This window comes from Hoplias malabaricus, chromosome 8 (genome assembly GCF_029633855.1).
Source record: "Hoplias malabaricus isolate fHopMal1 chromosome 8, fHopMal1.hap1, whole genome shotgun sequence".
NCBI lineage: Eukaryota > Metazoa > Chordata > Actinopteri > Characiformes > Erythrinidae > Hoplias > Hoplias malabaricus.
This window is the reverse complement of record NC_089807.1, coordinates 20,567,828-20,590,552: the sequence shown is the minus strand read 5'-3', so window position 1 is coordinate 20,590,552 and position 22,725 is coordinate 20,567,828. Positions and strand designations below refer to the sequence as shown.

Here is a 22,725-nt window from a genome sequence, read left to right as displayed (position 1 = left end):
TGCTGTTTACATCATGAAGAAGCACAGCTTTAAAGTTTTGTCTCGTTACGTGAAAGTGATCTCAATCACAGCTCTCAGGAAGCGGCTCTAGCTTTAGGCTTTATTTGAGAACGACCGTTGCTTATAAATGGTAAAGCAGTAAAAGCAGACCCAAACAGCCTGAGGGTGAATATCTGTGAGAGTGGGAAGGTAAGATTTACAGTGAGACGGGTTAGAAAAGGTCAGTGATGTCACTTCCATCCCAGACGGACTTTTTGTTTTTTAATATCTGTGTGATTTTTCTCTCTGTCAGAATTACTTCCCCGCAGGCAACAGGAGGAAATGAGGGGAGGAGAGCTGATTGACAGTACTTTGACTGTTGATGACTGATAAATCTAGCCTAATGTAGCGTGGGAAAATGAAGCGTGCAAGTCTGTTGTTCACCTTCGTTCTTTATGGTCCCGGTTCCAGTCCATAATTTGTACATTTTCATATGTTTACACTAAACTGACAATTAATTATAAAAGTGTTGGAAATTAATTATGATATTGATTTTAGTAGCTATTCAGATTTTATATTGGAGTGTAGTATTTTGTTATAGAGAGCTTATTGTTTTCACCAATAATAATAAAACTGGCACTTTAATACTTCAACGTTGACAGGTTTTATTTGTAGTTGTAGTGTAGGGCTGTACAGTAATTTAATATCAATATATATCACAATATAAAATGTTTCAATTACAATATGATTTTTATACACATTTTAAATATTTCAAAATATATTATTTACAGCACCTGCCACTGACTAACTGTCATTACAGGGCGTTGTCATTAGATCATTGCACTCAATTTTAAAGTTAGTTTAAAAATATGAATATTAGCAAAGCCAAGAGGTTATTATTTGATGGTGATGTCATGTTGCTTTCTATTCTTAGCAGATTTTCTGTGACTATTTTATTGTTCATATTGATCAGAATTATATTGTATTGACCGAAATTAAGCAATATAGTGTGATAAAAAATTTTTGGGCCATATCGTCTAGCTCTAAATTAGCGAGACCACAATTATTTTTGGCTGATGTAGGAGCAAAACATTGTATCTCATTTTCTGTTGCATTTTATAATTTGATGCTATTTTGCCTGTCAACACCTGTATCGTAATAATAATAACATTTTTAAATATACCACAAAGAGAAATCCTATTACTTTAAGCTATATTAAAACTTAGGGCAGTTCACATTTGTCTAACTAACAAGTCTTGCTTTTATATTCTGCGCATTTCACAAGTTTTAACAGCTCAAGATGTTGTATTTACGTTGGACAAAATTCTTATTTGATCACACCTCTAAGGCCTACTTTTTGTGAGTTGAGACATTTTCTCATGCTCAGGAAGACTAGCCTAAAGCTCTATGGTTGCGTAGGTGTAGATAAAGTTTTCCTGTTCAGTTTGGCAGGTAACTGCAGGTCTGTGAACTGAAAGCGAGAGGGGAGCAGGTGTGGGGCCAGCACACCTATCAGAAACAGCCATTAAAATGTCACTTCATTGCCATGTTCTTGCATCATCAGATTTACATCCAGAACCATCATCTATTTTTCCACTCTCTCAATATTTCTAGTTGTACTTTATGTGAAGCAGATTTTTTTTCATGGCTCATTGTTTATGTCCTGTCATTTTAAAATATTGTAGGGATGCTCAGACCACTATGTAGTTTCAGGACTGATAGGAAAAATAATCATAATAACTTTTATTGTGGCTGCTACTGATATCAAAAACTGATCATTTTACATTGTTCATTTATATTGTTCAATGTCTATTAATTGTAAATTACAAATTAAAAAAATCTCTTGTTCTTATGGGCCTGTATGAGACCTGGGCAAAAGTGACCCATGGTTATCAGATCTATCTCAGCCCTGTCCATGCTGTGCGTCAAGCCTCTGTCAGGATGAGCTCAGCTGTTTTCTGCTTTCCTGCTTTTGGGTCTTTCATGTTTTGCTGAACGCGCAGGCCTCTAGTTTCGCAGGAGGCAAAGGGTTGGGAGGTATGTAAAGGGATCCCCCAGTCAAACATCTTTTGTGTTTTCAGCTCTCTCTGGGAAGTGTGTTTTCAGAGCCTGCAGCTGGTTAGATCCACGTTGGATCATGGGGGAGAGGGAGAGGAGAGCAGGGGACTGATTGACATCTTAGAATGGCAGCTTTTCATGAAAAAGCTGTTAACTGGGCTGAGTGTGGACAGAACCACTTTGTTCTGGCACTGGGGCCCATCCAAGCCAAACAGGACCTTGCACCTGAATTTAATCCTGCTCCCTCCCTCCCTCCCTCCCTCCCTCTCTCTCTCTCTCTCTCTCTCTCTCTCTCTGTCTGTCTGTCTGTGTGTGTGTGTGTGTGTGTGTGTGTGTGTAAGAGAGACTGTGACTGGCCTTTTGGAGGTGGTCAATGCATGTATTTGTCTTATCAGTGGCTTCTACCTAACATTCGCAGACTTGTTGGTGTTGAAGCAGAGAGTATTGTTTATATGTGTCTGTGAAAGCAGAGTGAAGAGTAGTGTTGTGTGTGTTTAAAGCTATGTAGACTCACCCCCTTATTTCCCAGATGCTCTAATTGAGTTTTGGCTGTTATGTCTTCAGGGCTGTCTCTGCAAAGCCATGTGGATGAGGAACAGAGGGGGAGAGTATGTATGTGTGCAGATAGAATAAGCAGATCAGTGTCAGGTTCAAGTCAGCCTACTGTTTGTGTAGGCACAGGTAGGTTTTTATGGACATTTCCTTTTGATCGCAACAACCCACTCTGTCAGCAAGAGCAGCAGGTAGAGACTGCAGTAAAGAAAACACCCTAAGGATATTGAAAATAAATTTGCAAGTATAACCATTACAGTTATAATCTGAACTACAGATATAAACGATGGACAAGGCAAGTGTGTTTATAGAGCAACTTTCAAACATAGTTATAATTACAAGTGATTATCATGGAGCACTTAAACCCAGAGCCCAAACACTGTTCCTTGTTGGTCCAACTTGTAGATGTAAATCAGAGACAGTATCTCATCTGTTGTCATCCTCTAGTCCATCAGGGGACACGTGATGCTGTTGGCTGGATGTTTTTTTTGGTGGAATATTCTTAGTCCCATAGTGACACTGAGGGGTTTATAAACTCTAGCAGCACTACTGTATCTGATCCAGTTGTATCAGCACAACACGCACTAACACATTGCCACCACATCAGTGTCACTGTAGCACTGAGAATTACCCACTACACAAATCATAACAAACAAAGTATGCAGAGCATCGAACACTACCATTGAGTATTGTAGTATTACAAAATGTTCCTCTATGGACAGTAAGTGTAGAAACTTGGAGGTGGTAATCCTGTTATTGGTGACTGGTGGAGAGACGCACCCTTTTTTTTAGTCACTGTCCAAAATAGTAACTTTATATAAAAAGAAAAACCTTCTTTACTTTCAACGGAAGTCAGTGTAAAATGAATGTATTCCAAGTGATTTTGGAGGATTCTATTGGTCCATTCATGATGAAACATGATGACAATCATATTTCTAACTATAATTATATTATATTATTATTTTTTGAATAATTTGAATTATATTGAAAATATATAATAACAATAATAATTGATAATAAATATTCTACAAATTCCATACTTAATCTTCTCCACTTTTTAACTTTTATATTTGGGAATGGCATTTGCCCTGTTGTGTAAACGTTAATGGAATAAATATTGAAATACAGGCATTTACAGGTAGCTTATATTAAAATAAGGTCATTCTGTCATTCAGAGGTTTTGTTTTGAGAGTGATAATCGAGTGAGATATAGTGGGGCTTGGAATGGACTTTTAAATAAAATGTGTCATGACATTTGCTTCATTGTCAGTGGACTTTGCTCATTTTTCATGTTTATTCCTGCCTTGTATTCTCAGGTGTAGCACTAGATTATGAGCCTATTTTTAGTCCCTCATACTGCATGGTTCACTCAGGACCGATATATCCTGGGTATCTTTATTCTTGTGCTCCTGACCCCAGTCGTGGCAGGCAGCCCACTAGTAGTCACAGATCATTGGCAGTTCTCTTGCAGTTTCCTTGCTTGATGGTATGCCCTTCTTGTGAGGTTTTTCTCCCAGTATGTGAGTGCTAATATTCACAGTGGGGTGCGTCCCACCTCATAAATTAGCTCACCCCCTGCACATAACTCCCTGTAAATTATTTCAGAAATAGTCGATAGGGGGGATGATAGCCCACAATGATTGATGGTGTCCTAATGAGTGTGCATTCCTGCACTGGCGCTCAAAGCACCTAGAGGCGACACTTTTTGGGTGTCTTCCTCTCAGAGTCTGTGCAGGGACTGTGAGAATTTTCGCTCCATCCGCGCCTGAGGCCCTGTGCAGCCAATCGGCTGCCAAATACTCAAAAGCTAACCCCAGGGTTAGGGCGCAACCGTATGGGAAACCTGTCCACACACTTCTCAGGTTTCATCCCGACATCCCGAGCTGCAGGTTTCTGTAGGTTAAGGACTGGGAAATATTGGTTATTCTTTGTGGAAAGTCCCTTGAGGGTGTGTTGAAAGACTGATGAACTGCTGTCAATGATTTTACTCTCTTGGTGAAGGTATATCAAATCATTCTGAAATAATAATAATAATAAACTGGGCTGTTTGCTGTCCAATATGTTGTGAAGTGGAACTAAATAAATAATAGATTTGTGACTTCTTATATAGAAAATTATTATAAACAGTCTGAAAGCTTTTGCCCTTCTTGTTTTTGATATAATGTTGAGACGCTGTGTTTTACTTTTCCCTCAGTCATTCCAAAAAAATAGCCTTTTAAAGTTGCTGTGAGAATTTGACAGAAAGTGTTTGGTGGTGTTTTGCACAGGCTTTTGCACTTTGCATGAGAACTTGACAGCATTGCCAGTGTAGCTCATAAATAGGTCATATTTAATATAAATTCCACAATTAAGCTCAGATATATGCCGCGCCGTTATTCTGCGTTCATTATCTTGGTAAATGTGTTTAGTTTATTCTATATATAGGCATTTCTATAGCTCATGTTGCATTAAATGACCCTTGAGACCTTTCATTTCTTTAAATCTCACATTCCCTCTCAGAGGACCATGAGTGCTAGAGTCTTAATGTTACTACATGCAGTGTTAAAATAATGACTGATGAGACTTCCTAAAGGCATCATAGGTTTGAGGGGAAAAAGAAATTTGAGGAAAAAAGGAAGTGTTTAGTGTTCGTCTGGTACAAACTTGAGTTATTTCATAAACACCAGTGCTTTACAGTCTGTGGGATTAACTTTGCTAGCTGTTGGTTAGTTAAAAGATCATTTGTCACATTGCAACATGTTACAGATCCAGGCATAAAAAGGCTTTTTTAATCGTATATTTTTTCCTCTAATTCTTTAATGGCGATGGTGACAGTTTTAATAAAAAAAAAACACACATTTTATGAAATTATGACATTTCCTCACATTTTGCTAGCTCTATCATCTTTTTGCATGCTCGAAACCAATCTGATGTGTTTGCAAAGTCCCAGTGTCTGTAAATTGTTAAAAAATTGGTCAACAAAAATGGTCTTGGTCCGGTACATCTGGAGGTTTTTAAAGACCTCCAAACTTTGAAAAGCATGAACTGAGATGAGGATATTGCTCTATTCTTGCTCCATAGGTTGCTAATTTTGATTATTTTTTTTCTGTAGATGGAACTGACTCTAAATTTGGGAGAGTGCTAACTGCATGAAAGTAAACACAGACTTAAATTGCTGCAAAACTAAACAACTCGAGTAAAACATAAGTTGCTATGGTAGTTCAAACAGAGAATTAAAACTTAGACACGTTAAAGTTCAGCCATGTACAAACAACATTTTTTCTCCCCTCAAGCATACCGTTCCACTTTAATAGTCACAGAGAACCGAATGTAAACAAACCAGAAAGAACAACTTTCCCCCACCATGATAGACTTTCCCTTAAAGGTAAGTCCCCCTGCCATCAACATATGTGGAACTAAATAGCCTGATCCTGTTATCCGTATTTATAGCCCTTCGTTATATTCTTGGCATGTTCTTGCAAGGTTCTATGGTAAGACGTAGAGTGTTGGTATTTTATTAAGTATTCCAGTCTTTAAGGACAACCTGAACAATATTAGCAATGATCATTTTCAGTTATTTTAAATGTATTGTGTCTTTTGTCCTGTGAAGGTCCTATTAGTTATTTACAAATTTACTCAGACATCTTGTAAAAGGCACCCAATGGGTGTTTTTTCATATCATGTTCTCTTTGTACAATTTAAGGCCAGTGGAACGCCACGTGAAAATCAACTCTACTTGACTAAACATAATAAATAATAATAAAAAGAAAGCGCAAAAGAAGGGAGTATTTTGCTTGCACTTTAGCACCCTACCTTGTACTTCCAGACGTTTCTCCCCTTACTATGTTACCCATTTTCCCAGTTTTTCAGTCAACTTCTGCTCTGCTTTACCATGTCCATTAACACCTCTGGCACAAAAGCACAGGGCCCCTCGAGACCAAGCCTTGTGGAAGCCTGCAATAATCACCACTCGATTTATCCCCGTGTTAGTCGTTTTGGGATTGGGCATTAAAACATCAGCACCCTCTTTGCACAAGTAAAAGAGAGACACTGTGCTAAGGACTTATGAACACTAGATAACTAGAAAATACCGAGGCTCTTCTGTGCCAATAATATTTGAGATTAATTAGCTATAGCACCCGCTTATTTAACAGTTTCTAAGAAGAAAAATGAAGTAGAAGTGTGCCTTTTAGAACACAATACAGTTTGAGCTTTTTAAGCCCATCCCAGTAGAGAAGAACTTTCTAAAAGAAGGTGTCAGACACTTGCAATGTGCAGGAAAGCCTTGGAAACAGTAACTGTTTTCTGGCATCATTTTAGCCTTTGGGTTTTTGTAGCAACATCTGTTGCTCAGACCATCCTCCTCTTCTGTCTCTGTTTTGTTGGGCTTGTTTTCACAGTCCTCATGCAGTGTGCTTCATCACTATAGATCATAAGGCTTCAGCCTGCACACTGCACCACATTATGGCTAATTTAAAACATTTAATTATGCTGATATGCCATTAGTCAGCCTTTGGTGACTGAACATTATCTACCACTGAAATATAGTGGAGCACTGTGGAAATAATACAAATAAAACAGCTGGAATAAAATCAAAGTTTGATAGTGATTTTCCAAATGTAGAATAACTCACCCTTCCACAAGATAAGTCCTGGAATGACGGTTCACAACCTTATATTTTTAAAGAGCACATATTATATCACTGGACCCTGATTGTGCTTCCAGGATTAAAAGTGTTTGTTGCTGTGTAAATATTGTTAAAATTTAAAAACTGGACATTTATGCTCCCACTCCATTTATGAAAAGTAAATTACAAATCCTCTGTTAATTTATTTATTTTTACTTGTATATTTATGTATTTATTTATTTATTTATTTGAACTATTTAATTATTAACAATCCCAATACATTTACTTGTATTTACCTACACCTTTCTAATTTACAGTAGTTTATCTCTTGCCATACATATTAAAGTTATATTGAGTTTTTCAGCTTTGATTACTTTTGGACGAGGCAGAGTACAAGACAGCTGATTAGAACAGTCACGTCATTTATGTATCTCGCTTGCTGTAATAAACAGCCTGTATAATTTTAAGCTAGTAAAATGGCCATATTAAAATGATTTATGATCATGTTTGACACACAAATAAAGGTGAGAGACATTCCTGAGTGGAAAAAATAAATGAAATGCAAGATAAATGCTGGATATGGGCCCTTTAATATAATTTCTTACTTGGAAATAGCAAATAAACTGGCAACACAATGTACAATATGTCCACTTTGAGTGATTAACCTGCAGACCATTAAAGCATATAATCCAAATTTACACTGCAATAATTCTGTCCCTTTTTTCTCCCTTTTAAACACTAACACACTCTCAAAGGAATCCACTGTGTCTAAATATGTGGAAAATATATCGTCTATGTCTTTGTTTATTATTCCTGCCTTTTCTTTTGTGTGTGTGTGTGTGTGTGTCTCTGTGTGGATTGAGTGAGTAAGAGACAGAGAGAGGGAGTGAGAGAAAGATGACGAATGTGCATGAGGGAATTGAATGTGTATATTAATGTGCATCTTTTTAATACACTGACTTTGTATGCATGCATATTTTATAATACCCTCAGCCACACCCTCAAGCAACATTAGAGCACACAAACACAGACTCGCATTCAGTTAACTACTACTGCACATCTTCCACACATCATCTGTATATTGGCCTGTGCTGCTGCCCTTTAATGAAAGGCACTTTTGTTGGATTTTCCACAAACGAAAAAGGTAATTACAGGAGGCAAGTGCTAAATCTCTCACTGCACTGATTTCTCTCAGGTTTTTACCCACTTTCATGTGATTAGAACTCTGGTGTGAGGCACAGAGGTCATGCTAATATCTTTAATCATGCCGTGCCTGCGCATGTGGATGTGTGTTTTGAAACACACCTCATCAAAAGAAGCTGGGATTTTATATGTTCTTTGGTTTGTATGTAGGGCACACGTTCAAGTCTGTGAATGTCTTTTACAACTGTTCAGTTCATAAAAAAAACACAGTGTGTTCAGCCACTGATAGGTTTTACAGGAACATATATGAAGTGGTTCTGAAGTGTTCCATTTGAAAGGCGAGGGGGGGAGATTATCAAGTAAACATTACTTATCAGTTTGCGTGGAATTTCTGCAACGTATGTTGCAGTAACATAAATCATAGGTTTGCAGGCATGTGTGCCTATGATCTTCAGACCTGTGCAATGTTAACCTTTGTTATGTTTATTTATTATTTATTTATTTTTTTAAATAATCTCAACAACTAATATGTTAACACATTAAGTAGAAACTGTTTACAGAACCCAATGTACAGAACCTAACACACTATACATAAAGACCTTTTCAGAAAGGCATATTTTTGGGCATATCTGATTTGAACAGGAAAGATTTCTGGAGTCTCAGAGAAGCCTAATGAAGTCTGCTTCAGGCCTCATTTATACGTGTTATAATTCAATTCAACTGAATACAGAATCCCATCTCTAAACATGTGACAAATCAGATCTGATTGCATGCGGTGTTTCTGATATTCAGGTCTGTCAGCATACTCAGCATATTTGCCTATGTTGTTACTATGACAGCTGTTGTAGCTGCACGAGTAAACTCATCCTGATGATAAATTATAACTTGCAATGTGAACACCCTGCTGAGAAATCACATTTAAGAAGTAGTCTAAAAAGCTGTGCAGTGAGAACAGATTGTAAGACTCAAAGTGTAGTTATATATGCCTTAAAGGGAGCGTCTACAATTGTGCGGGAAAAGCAGCTCAGATCCGCACCTTTTAAGGTGGAACAGTATGTTTGAGGGAAAATAATGACAGTTGTTTGTACGTGGCTGAAGTTAAACTTGTTTCATTTGTATTACCACAGAAACTCTTATGTAACTAGAATTGTTTCGTTTTGTAGCTAGCACCTTCGGTAATGTAGTTAGTCGTCTCACGAGTTTGGAGACATTTCCACCTTAAGTTATCCGAAACAGCAAAAATAAGTTAGTAATAACCGCCTATAGAGCAGGATTAGAGCAATGTCCTCAATCTGGTTTGTGCTTTTCAATATTTGGAGTCTTCTCCGTTGTCTAAAACAACTCCAGGTGTCTCTGCCATGAGCAGAGAGAGAGAAGTTAGCATACCGTGTGTTCTTTCATTTATTTACAGACACTGGGGCTTCGTAAAAACATTAGACTTGTTTTGAGCATGCAAACAGACTAGAGAGCTAGCGAATGGCAACAAAACACCTTCTGAATTTAATAAAAAGTGTCTTTTGATTACAATCGTGACCTACACCTTTACCTGCTATAGTTACCTTTATTACTTTAAAATGCCAAGTGTAACTGTCAACATTGTAGTTTTATAAAAACTCTGCGTTTTAATTTAATGCCTAATTTAAATGCCTCATCGTGCAGGCAGATCACCATAAAATGTCATTTCAATTACAATCTCTTAAATCTAGCAAGCCTTTCAGTTAATGATAAAATGCCCTGTCAACCAGACCAGGAAAATGTTTGAGTTTGCACATATGGCATTTATATGTCCATTTGGTGTGTGTTCTTGATTTGTCCCATTGCTGTCTAAGCGCAAGGCCTCAAGCCGTCTTACTCACTTTGGAAATCAAGTGTCTGGAGAAGAGTCTTCATCTTACTGAGATACTAAGGAGAATAACAGCTTTACCCTTTTACCAGAACGTTTAACAACAGTAACGTCTTCCATATGGCTATATGGAGTCCCTGTGGAATTCAGACAAAGGCTGGTCAGAATTCCCCCCTTTCTCCTAATTTTTGTCAGTTTTGGATTCTGCTTTGTGGTTTTCTTCCCTTTGAATTCCAACTCCATTTATATATATATATATATATAAAAAAAAAAAAAGCTTCCAAAGTGTGAAAAGTTCGGTTGGATTAACTTTATCAATTCCCTGCGCTTAATGGAAAACCCCTGCGAGTGGACTTTGAAGTGTCACAGGCCCTCTCCAACAAAAACAGGCTCCAAACTTCTCTCCATCTCTCTTGAGGCGAAGCAATCCACACTCTGTTGCTTTCCTTGTCTCTTCTCTCAGACCGGCATGGAGACCACAAGGTATTCAGGGTTAGGATTTGACCGCTGCTCGCACAACAGTGGCCTTGTGGAAAGACTTGTTTTCAGAATGAGATTTTGACAGCACTTAATAACGTTCAGATAACTCGCCTTCTGGATGGATCATGGTGTGGTCGCATAGTTTATTAAAACAGCTTGGGCTGTTGAGTTCTTAAATGACGACTAGGCTACTTTATGGTGCTGTGAATACTGTAATTATATTAGTGGGTTTTTATTTTTTTGGCACAGGCATATCAGAGTCATCAAAAATTTATGATGGATATGTTTAAGGGTCCTTTTATAGAAATTTATTAAAAGTTATTATTTGTGTGTGTGCAAAAAATCTATTTTGATTTGAGTATTAATATTTATTAATACAATGTTTCATTGTTAGTCCATTTTTATTTATTTATTTATTTTGAATGATTCACTGAACAATTCAAATAATTTACTTTTACTGCACCAAACATTTCAGAAATATGACCAAATGTTAATAGTAAGCACTACTTTATAAATTTACTGCAGTATATTAGTCTGAATAGATTAGTCTTTGTAGTTTGACTCAATTTATATATATTGTATTTCATTAATACTTGTAAATATTTAATGTGACATTTTTCCCCCAATAATTGCAACAGGGCTAATGGCCTTGGCTCAGCTCTATAAAAATTACTTGGGGTATTTTTTTATAACGTAAAACCTGCGTGCTTTTAAAATTTCAGAATAAAAGTCTTTTTTTTTTATGAAAATTCCTTTGTCATTGAACCTCATGTAAGTCAGTACTGTATATTCTGCTCTTTTTGAAATAATCCATCAATGAGCAGCTCTATTTCCACTGCATTAGCTTGGCAATGCATATTTCTTAGTGGCCTGACACTCGTCCACTGTCACACATAAATCCAGCTTGGTCACTCTTTCCAGCATGACGTGTCGCAGAGTTTGCTGAGGGCGGCACTGGACGGCGTGGTGCAGGAGTGTGTGAGCTTCGTGGGAGTGGACATCAACATCTGCTCAGAGACGCTGATGAGGTACAAGCCAAATAGTTTCCAGCAGCAGTCACAACATGGCAACTTCACACTCGCCTCCCACTATTGCTCACTGCTCTGTTTAGTCTGACACCCCACTCAGCTTGAGCCAGACTGTAGCCATACACACCTACATACCACTACACACACAGGAAAGCACGTTCTTTAAGAAATGTATATTCACCAACTTGCATCCAAATAATTCAATGTTCTCACATATGCGCACGCTTGCACACAGTTGTACAGGTTCTTAAACATTTTTTCATATATATTTAGTGTTCCTTCACACGCTATTAAAATTAATGGACTCTGTGGAACGATACTGTAGAAAAAGCACTTTTGGCTCCTCAAAGAAATTTTCAGGGGAGGTTTTTATAATTAAAAAGGTCTTTAGGAAACCAAAAATGGTTCTGTGGTATCATTACTCAAACTTTTTTTCTGAAGGATACTTTAATTTTTAGAGTGCACATACAGTACAGAAAATATGATACATTAAGCTGTTTATCTGAAATGTAAGAATGTATTTGGTAAGAAAACACTAATATTAGAATAAATTCTAACAGACGAATAAAAATTGCATTGTGATTTTATGTCTGACACTGTGTTGTTTTAAACACATTCGGATTGAGCCTTGAAAATGCCCAGCATATTTGCCACATATATAGCAAAGTCTTGCCCAGATATAACACGTTTGGTATATAGAGTCATTCCTCCCCATGTAGGGACTTGAACCCTGTTCTACTGTGTCAAGAGCAACTGCTTATTTCTTTTTAATTTTTTTTTTTTTTTTCTTTTTCTTTTAATTTTTTAAATAGTAATAATAATAATAATAATTATTATTAATTATTATTATTATTCATTTTTTTAAATGTCTAACACTTTTGCACAAAACTGTACATAGAACATGTACAAATTGATTTACCATGATGCAATAACTTTGCTGTTTAATTTCATGCAGTAGCCTGTGCAAGTATAATCTCTGTAATGATGTAGTAGTGATACACCCGAAAAATTATTATAATGATTATAATTTCCCTTTACTTGTGTTCAGAGGTCATAGCAAAATGTTGACTTTGCTTGTAATAGGAGCCCCGATTAAAACAGATGCAATTTTAAAACAAATGCCAATCAAAGTGCCAGTTCTGTGTGCCTCTCTGTCCTTCATGAATGCACACAGGCAAATTACAGTGATATACACACTACCCCATAGCAAGAAAATGAATGCTTAATGAACAGTTCTGGAGCCCTCCTTTTCCCAAAGGTTGCCAAACTCATGCTACTGCATCAGAAAAACGGAATTATATCATATAGGGCCAGAAGTGGTGGAGTGTGAAGCAGGCAGAGATCAGGTCATCTGTTTACCTGACTTTAAATGAGCTCTCAGCTCCAGAACTCCTAACACACACACACACACACTCAAATGCTCAAACACTTACACACTCTCACTCCACACGTTCACAGCTCCAGCATTTAGGCTTTATTTATAAGTGATGACATACTATGTTTACATAGCTGCTTTTGGAGGGAGCTGTCACTTTAAATTGCTCAGTCTGTGTCACCAAAAAACATTCAAAGCCTGCCTGTTATATATGAAAAGGTCACAAAGATTATGAGCTCTTTGGAAAACCTTTTGCTAACTCTCTGGAAAATGTTCTCAATATTTGTACTAATCTTTCACACATGAATATGTAAGGATTAGATTAGTATGAAATAGAATTTCCATGCCTTTGGATGGACGTTCAAAGCACAGACTTTCACTCAGAATATATGCTGAAAACGGGGGTATTGACATGGGAGGCAATGACTAATACTAAAAACAAGCAGGATTTAAAGGTTTTAGTTAGAAAAGAATGACACAATGTGAAAGTTCACAGCATATCATATGAGTGAAGTCCAGTTTGTTGTGTGTTAGATTTATTTATTTATTTATTTTTTAATAGGGGGAAAAATAAGATGTACCCTAAGTACTTAAAAGAACTGTGTAGAGCCCAGTGATGTGAGCAGCTGTTTGTGTGTTGGCAGGCATGTTGCAGGTCTAAATGCCGGCAGAGCGCGGAGCATAGCTGAGTGGCGAGAGAAGAACGGACCCTTTCTGAACCGAGAACAGCTGAAACTAGTCAAAGGCCTCGGCCCAAAGAGCTTCCAGCAGTGTGCCGGCTTTGTTCGCATCAACCCTGAGACTGTACGCAGGTACTGATCAGCTGCTCTATGGCTAAATGTGCTCTCTGATCCCTGAGGCTTTGTTCACAAAGGCAGTTCAGAGTGTTTTGGCATATCCAATTTGAGCAGGAAAGATTTTCTTGAAGCCACATGAAATCCAGTAATATTCAAGCCAAAGTATGTGCAGGTTTTACACCCCCGCACCCCCCAACTTAATTTTAATAGTGTAAACACAAAGTGCCACAAGGAAATCATACTTACCCTGCCTCAACTGTGACAACTATTATAGATTAAGTGTATGCTGTTGGATTTGGGGCCAGGTTTAGGGCAGTTTATCACATACAAAATGAAGCTTGGGTCAGACTATGGCTAGCTTCCTCGTAATTGAAGTTGTAGGTATGTTTTTATTTAAAGGACAGTGTAAATGTTTTGTATTAGCTCATACACACACTCTCAAACTCTGTGTAACATTGTAAGCTATAGCTATGTTTGTAATAGTTTAAGGAATGAATACTTGCCCCTGAATGAAATGAAGGCTGATGTTCCACAATATATTGGTTGCAGTCACAGAATGGCTGATTTAGTGCGGCAGGGCTAACAGCTGATCAGAGGAGGATAAATGCTCTTCAGTTATTCAGAGCTTATCTATTTCCATACAGCTCAGTCCAACATAATATTGATGGCCTTTTGATTTCACTGTTAATTAACTGCCACTTTAGCCTCTAAAGTAATGGTCTGTGATGTCTGGTTCATATAGTTATGGCTTGAGTCAGAAAATGGAACCTGCAGCTGGTGAGAAGCCATCAGCTAAGAAGAGCAAAGCCAAAACATCTGGCAACATCTCGAACCAGCTTAACCCTCTGGACCAAACCTGCATCCACCCTGAGTCCTACAACATTGCCATGAGGTAAGAGCACAAATCTAATATAATCTGGCACCCTAGCACTTGCACATGCACTCTACTTGGTAACAATCTTTAGAGAGATGCATAAATTGACTGGTAGTGCTTGATTTTTGTGTGTGTCTGTATCCAATAACTTTGACTTAACTTTTGATGAGTTGAAATGGCTTTTGTGAACCTGAACTTATTGTCCAATATCAGTACCGAACCTTAGTAATGTTCATGTGATTAAATGCATTTGAATCCTCAAAGCAGTGTTCTGTCATCGAGTCATTTACCAGACTAAAGCTAAAGGGAAACAAGTTCTTAACTAATACTCTTTAAAAGACCTGAATCTGACTGATATAAGATGATGGTCATACTGGCTATGTTCATGTTGTAAGTAAAGTAGCCCATATTAAATGTATTGTATGTTTTGTTTTGTACTTTGTATTGTTTTAAATGTAGCCTGAATGTGCCACTCCGAACAGATCACACTCCAAAACTGATCTTGCTCTGCATGACCACCTCATCAAGGCACTTGTGACCATGAACCAACAGCACTTCTTTCAATGTACTTTGTCTTTCCATAACATCAAATCCAAATGAGCTGCTGATTTAAGATCTGAGAATACATAGTAGAGAGTAAAATGTCTCATTTCAGTCGAGGAAGGCGAGCAAAGAGAAATGGAGCTGGGTTTGGTTTCCATGTGTAAGTCAATGCAAACAGAGAGATGCTAACTCTGCTACAAAAAAAGAGATACACACTGGATAAAGAAATGTGACCTGTGTGACCCTTAGACACCTATACGTCTTTCTCTTTTATATCTATCATGTTAAAACATGGGATATAATGAGTCATTCTGGTTTAGTGCTGCGTTTTATGTAGATAATAGGCACTTGGGGGTTGTCCCAGCTCTTAATCTGAGTCTGTCCAATCACAGCGCTGTATCCAAGTGGTTAAATGCTGCAAAAATGAGAACAGAGAGGAAAGAGAACAAACTGAAAATGAGTAAAAACCAGCGTTTCTGCTTCTCATTCCCTGTTCTCATTTAAAGGAACAGACACTGAAACCGGTCTTTCTGAACAGGGCTGTTTAGACTGGGGGAGAAAAGTGCTATTTCAACCAAAGCATGTCACAGACATTTTATTGAGACCCCAGGGAACTGTAAAAAACAGTTATACCCCTGGAAAAAGTCATGTCAACCATGAATTATATTTTCAGGGTAGAGCAATATAAAGTTTAAGAAAGATGAGTGCCATTCACCTAAACTTAGAAAAAATGGTCTGTACTGTGACAACAATGATGAGTGGTGAGCTCAAATTATTAATGTAGGGTACAGTTATGTGTGACTCTGACATGTGTGCCCCCCCCCCCCATTAAGAAGAACCAAATATCACTCCAGAGTTTATATATGACACAGTGTTCTGACATTGAACAAACGAAGTGTGCTTGTGTCTCTAGAAGACGCCTGTGAGGAACTGTTCCTGCTGCTCATATAAAAAGCACATTGAGAAAGTGCTGCTGGCTCTGTGGCTGTGAGTGGGAGCTGTGCCACAGCTGTGCAGCTCTAGTCTGTTTAGACTAGTCCTCACTGACACTTGTGATGGCCTCTGCCAAGGGATGTGTCTGTACGGAAGCTCCTAGCTGTGGACGCACGACAGCTGCAAGTCCAAATGAATGTGTCCATGTCTAAAGACACGATTTGACTAATTGAATAAGAATTTGACACAGACCGCCGGTACTTTGTGAGCTGTAGTGCACAAAATGGTTTAGTCCCTATTCAACTTTAGGGAAATGTCGTTCTTCTTTCACCATCTTGGATTTTCCAGTGGCGTATGCCTCTTTTACTAAGTAGGGGTGTATTTAAGCATGCACATTGGACATGGATGATACAAAGCAGAGCAGGCATAATGGTAGATAACCAGGCAGTGGAATTAATTTGACTACACAGTTTATTTTGGCAGCACATCAATTCTCACTATTGTGAAGTAGTATTTTTATACAAGACCTGGTCAGAATAATTTGAATGGTACAGCATTTGTTTCTTACGCAGTTTCTCTTTCTTTTTATGTATGGAGTGTTTGTCAAGTCATAATAACTACTACACTGTAGTAAAAATTAAACTAATTTTAGCGCATGTCTTGTAATAAATCATTTATTGGAGTTAATGGGTGAAAATACAATGATAAAATTATGATTCCCTCACCAATGTTGTGATTTTAAATGCAATTATTTTATTTAAAGGAACACTAGGTAAGATTTGAGTTTTCTGCTCATATCTTTTTGGCTGGGTTGGTGGGGAAGGTTCCCTATCCTACTCCAAGATTTACATAGTGCTGTTACTGTTAAGCCCTGTTAAGCCCAGAGTAGCAGTGATGGAGGTTCTATTCTCCCTATTACAGTTTAGGAAAGAATCACAATTTTAATGAAGCTGTAATTTTAAGATAAATATTATTGTTTGAAGACAATGGGCTGGGCCCAAAGAGTAACTTTAGTTTTTAGGTGTAGCTAGTTTCTCATCAGATCATAAACGGCCACAGCCACTTTAGCGGTTGTGTGTAAGATAATATTTCATTTAATATTTAAAGATACATGATAACAGAAATGTTGTTGCTGGTAGGAAGAGAGTTAGCTGGGCCCTGTGTGAAGCTCTAATGGACTGACATAAGATATATTACAGATTATATTATTAGCTGATATATAATCATTTGACAGCTGCAGATAATGTACTGTATAAAGAGTTTTAAAGACTGTATCCACTCTGTTAGATGCACCTACAGGAGTTGGACAATGAAACTCAAACACCTGGTTTTAGACCACAATAATTTATTAGTATGGTGTAGGGCCTCCTTTTGCGACTAAAACAGCATCAGTTCGTCTTGGGAATGACATATACAAGTCCTGCACAGTGGTCAGAGGGATTTTAAGCCATTCTTCTTGCAGGATAGTGGCCAGGTCACTACGTGATGCTGGTGGAGGAAAATGTTTCCTGACTCGTTCCTCCAAAATACCCCAAAGTGGCTCAATAATATTTAGATCTGGTGACTGTGCCGGCCATGGGAGATGTTCAACTTCACTTTCATGTTCATCAAACCAATATTTTACCAGTCTCGCTGTGTGTATTGGCGCATAGTCATCCTGATACACGGCACCGCCTTCAGGATACAACATTTGAATGTTTTGCACATGGTCCTCCAGAATGGTTTGGTAGTCCTTGGCAGTGACACGCCCATCTAGCACAAGTATTGGGCCAAGGGAATGCCATGATATGGCAGCCCAAACCATCACTGATCCACCCCATGCTTCACTTTGGCCATGTAACAGTCTGGGTGGTACGCTTCTTTGGGGCTTCTCCACACCGTAACTCTCCTGGATGTGGGGAAAACAGTAAAGGTGGACTCATCAGAGAACAGTACATGTTTCACAGCCCAAGATTTGCGCTCCTTGCATCATTGAAACCGACGTTTGGCATTGGCATGAGTGACCAAAGGTTTGGCTATAGCAGCCCGGCCGTGTATATTGACCCTGTGGAGCTCCCGATGGACAGTTCTGGTGGAAACAGGAGAGTTGAGGTGTACATTTAATTCTGCCATGATTTGGGCAGCAGTGGTTTTATGTTTTTTGGATACAATCCGGGTTAGCACCCGAACATCCCTTTCAGAGAGCTTCCTCTTGCATCCACTGTTAATCCTGTTGGATGTGTTTCGTCCTTCCTGTTGGTGTGCTGATATTACCCTGGGTACCGTGGCTCTTGATACATCACAAAGACTTGCTGTCTTGGTCACAGGTGCGCCAGCAATCTGTGCATTGCAATATTTTGAGCAAAACTGTGCTCTTACCCTCTGCTAACTGAACCTTCACACACTGCTCTTACTGGTGCAATGTGCAGTTAATGAAGATTGGCCACCAGGCTGGTCCAATTTAGCCATGAAACCTCCCACACTAAAATGACAGGTGTTTCAGTTTCATTGTCCAATCCCTGTATGTCGTTGTTCCACTGTGTAGATGCTCATCTGAGAATTATCATACCTGCTCTGTGGCCCTGTGGACCAGGGTGAAAGGGGACAAACAAAATGGTCAGTGGAGCTGAGTGAATGGACAGTGAGTGTAGAAACAAGGAGGCGGTATTAATATTCTAATGTGACTGTGTATATTTATATAGACAGGTAGATAACAACACTAGAAATATGTGTGATATAACTCAATCTTTACAGAGGTTAGAATTCAAGAATATTTAATAAAATAATATTTAATATAAAGCTGAGAGCTAGTATTCAAATACTCCTTCTGATATCTCTTAAAAAATTAGCACTTGAAGGTTGTAAAATGCTGTGGATGAGCTCTGTGTGCAGCATCTTGATTATTCCACGAAATGACCAAAAGTCCATTTTAAAAAATTGGAAATGGACACTGACCCATATCACTGCTGTCGATAAGCTTGCTCACATAATGTGGGAGTGTATGCTGGTCTGCCAACGCCTGGCCTGATCCGTCGTCAGAGGCGTCTGTGGGGGTTAGAGGTTTAATAAAGCCACTTAGGGGCATGGAGAGGGGGAATAATCACCCTGTCATATCCTCCCTCCTCTCTCTCCTTCTGTTTGTTTTCTTTTCTCTCTGTTCAGCTTCATTTCCTACTAAACCAGGCAGAAAAAGCCTCCCTTGCAGTCTCCCGTATTATCGACACACTCTATCGTTACCAAATGCTGTGCTAATGGATGTTCTGCTAGACTCCAATTGTCATTGTGAGCTGGGACCTATTTTTCTTGGAATAACAGGATTTGATTAAACATGGCCACCAGCAGTGCTGAGTTTTGTAATGTAGCGCCCGGCTAATGTAGCGGACTTGAAACAAGGGTTTCCAGGAGGTGTGGGAGGAATTTGGGGTATTGCTAATAAAGTGTGCTGGCCGGACATTGGCCAAAACTAGAACCGGAGGTCTAATGATGCGAGCAGAATGTCTGAACGATGGCTTTATAATGATGATGACAAGCTCGACAGATTCCCAACAATCTGCAGCCCATTTCAGCACTGGACTCATCAGTCTTCTCTTCTGTCTTTCTCACACTCTTATTTCTCTCACTCTCCTTATTGGATGCAGACGGTCTCTCTCTCTCTCTCTCTCTCTCTCTCTCTCTCTCGCCTTTCACTTCCTCTCTCAATTATTGCCCCATGCGTCTCGGCACTTAAATAAAGCAGTTAATGTGAGTTCACAATTCAGTGAAAAATTTCCCAGCTCTCCAACAGCTCAGCGCTGAAGAACAATGGGTGTTCGCCAGGCTAGGATATTGGTGTGGACAGGAGAAAAGAGAGCTGAAATCAGACACACAATTGCCTGTGTAGACGGGTGCCCACCCTCGTCTCACTCGGGGGCTGATTGTTGCACGATGGCCGCTCTGAGAAGCGTGGGCCAGCAGGCGGTAATGGTGGATCGTGTTGCTCTAATGTGATGAACCTGATACCCTTAGCCTTACCACTGGGAAGCACTTCCCACACACACATACACACATACAAAAATACACACACACACAAATACTCCGTTGCTGACCCCCTGATGAGTTTTGAAAGAAAGGTGTGGATTTGGTTAAAGAGCTATATTCGTGGCAGAGGTGCCTATATATTGGTTTCTGTTCTGCTTTTCCCATGAGAATCCAGGCTAACATGGAAATGACTGCATTCCCAAACATTATTTGACTTGCAAAACACCATATGAGAGAGGAGATTGTTGTGATGACATTCCACTCTATTAGCATATGTTGGCGGATGTAAAAATTAAGAATATTGATGTTGATAAACAGTCAGTGACCAGCTGAATCAGTAGCACTAGGCCATTGGGGTATAACTGATGAAGAATTAAAGTTTATTGGCAGTGCATATAATGCTTAGATTCAATAACTCAAACTGATGACTGATATTTATTTATTTATTTGTATAAACATGCTTTTATTTAAATTTGAAATTGTGCCTTATTAATCCCATCTCAGCACAAATACACTCCAGTGCACTAGAGGCAGTGAACAAACACACCCACACACACACAGAGTGGCAGGCAGCCATCTCTGTACCCCAGGCATGAATGTTGAGGGAGGAGACAGCTCTGCCAACCCAATCCACCCCACCCTGCCAGCTATAAGTTTGAGACTACCTGATTGATATGCAGAATATACAGGGTGAGTCCAAAGTCGTAGGACACTCTTTTACCTGAATACCCCTGCAAGTAATGGGTGAGGGGGGGCCATCTTTTAGGCTATGCCTGGAACATGGTTGCCATATTGGATCAAGCTAATTTTTCTAATGGGAAGATGGTCATGCAGCATATCAGAACAGAAATAAAAGGGTGTCCTGCGAAAAAGCCTAATTAAGGCCAGAGCAAGCTGGATGAGTGTCTCTACCCACTGTTTTTAGGATGACAGAAACCACAGTGCCAAACTATTAAACATAACTTTAAATTAATGGAATTAATTATGCTAGTAAACATTCATTCTTGGCTGTCAAGCACACATTTGGGTTTATTTTATGCACGGGTTTTATTTATATTATATTCAGGTTTTGGTTTTGACCCAGTGTGTCCAAAATGTCAGCTCTGGTTCAGCATTGGCCAAGAATCTTCATTTCAGTGCATCAGTAAAAAATATATTGTTGACATCTGCTCAGAATTTTCATATTGCTAGATTCAAGTATAAATTCATGTTGGATAATATGGGATAATATTTTTACTATTTCACGGCTGGGTTTGTGCATGTTCATATTTAACTCTGGCGTTCTGCTTCCATTTCTTTAAGTCTCTGTAGAACAGCAGTAAGTACAGAATGTGAACTCTTATTACCACACACACTCACACTGGAGGACTAAGTTTAAAGGCATGTCACCAGGAGAGTAAAGGGCAGCCAATGCTGCAGTCCCAGTGGCTGTGTGTGGAGAGCTTCTCTCTCGGGGCCCACCCTGTGGCCTGCAGTGTGTGGAGCAGGGGTCCTCCCCTGTGGTGCTCCTCAGTGGAGCGGAGCTGCTTTTCATTAGGCCTGCTGGAGAAGCTGCAATATGCTCTGCTTGCTCCTGGCCACTCTGGCTCCCGCCTACCCCCCCCTTAAACACAAACACACCAGGGGGAAACCTGAGCCCTCGGTCTGATGGGCCGCCGCCCGGCCTGCACGCCGGCTCTTCATAAATCAGCCGGAGTGCAGCCCACAGCTCTCTCAGGCCCCTGAGCTCTGGAGAGACTGCCTCAGACACTGTGGCTCTAAGCTACCAAACCAGGGGTGGTAGTCAGGAGTGTGCATGAAGCTGAAAATAGAGCTCAGCCAATAGAAATGCAAATGTCAATGTGCACTTTTTTTGTTTTATTTTGTTTGTTACAGTGTGAGAGAGTTGATGTTATAGAGTCCTGAGGTTGTGTCAGATATCTGTTTACCATAATTTATGTAATAAGACTCCATGTAAATCAGTGAGCTTTGTAAAGTGGTGTAGAATCAGAGAAGCTGCTGGTGTTATGTCAGATCCAGGGGCTCAGGGTTGTGTGTTCACTCTCTTTCAGGTCACTCTCTGTAAGGATTTTGGTGTGTCCTTCTCGTGTCCATGTGGGATTCCTCCGGGTGCTTTGCTTTCCTCCCACAGTCCAAAAAACACATCGTGTGACATTGCCCAGAGCTGTGAGTGTGTGAGTGATTGCAGGTTTGTTCTCGCCTTCCACCCTGCCTGCTTTCAAATAGGCTCTGGATCCCTGAACAAGATGAAGAATGAAGGAATGTGCAGAAACCTTAACTTGCTAGTTGAACGTATGGAGCAGTATTCATAAACACAAGTGACTGATCACAACACAAGGGCAGGATGGTAAACAGTCAATACATTGATGGGTGAATTAGCTAGCTACTTTTTCCTAGTTACCAAATGGATATAACAGAAAATGTTTAAGTTTGAAATTAGTGGAGGAGAGCCTAAGAAAATGAGTACTGATATGGTCAGTAGCTACATTAGTCACATTATGAAATCAGTTATCAGTGT

General features: G+C 39.2%; 1 protein-coding gene across 3 annotated transcripts in view; it reads left to right on the top strand.

The window, feature by feature from the left end:
* Positions 1-22,725, top strand: part of srbd1 (S1 RNA binding domain 1) — a 122,178-nt gene that overhangs the window by 49,203 nt on the left and 50,250 nt on the right. For all 3 annotated transcript variants that reach the window (XM_066679752.1, XM_066679751.1, XM_066679750.1), the window contains exons 16-18: positions 11,583-11,689; positions 13,709-13,876; positions 14,604-14,753. In XM_066679752.1, the coding sequence (XP_066535849.1) occupies positions 11,583-11,689; positions 13,709-13,876; positions 14,604-14,753 (425 nt within the window). The remainder of the gene's footprint in view (positions 1-11,582; positions 11,690-13,708; positions 13,877-14,603; positions 14,754-22,725) is intronic.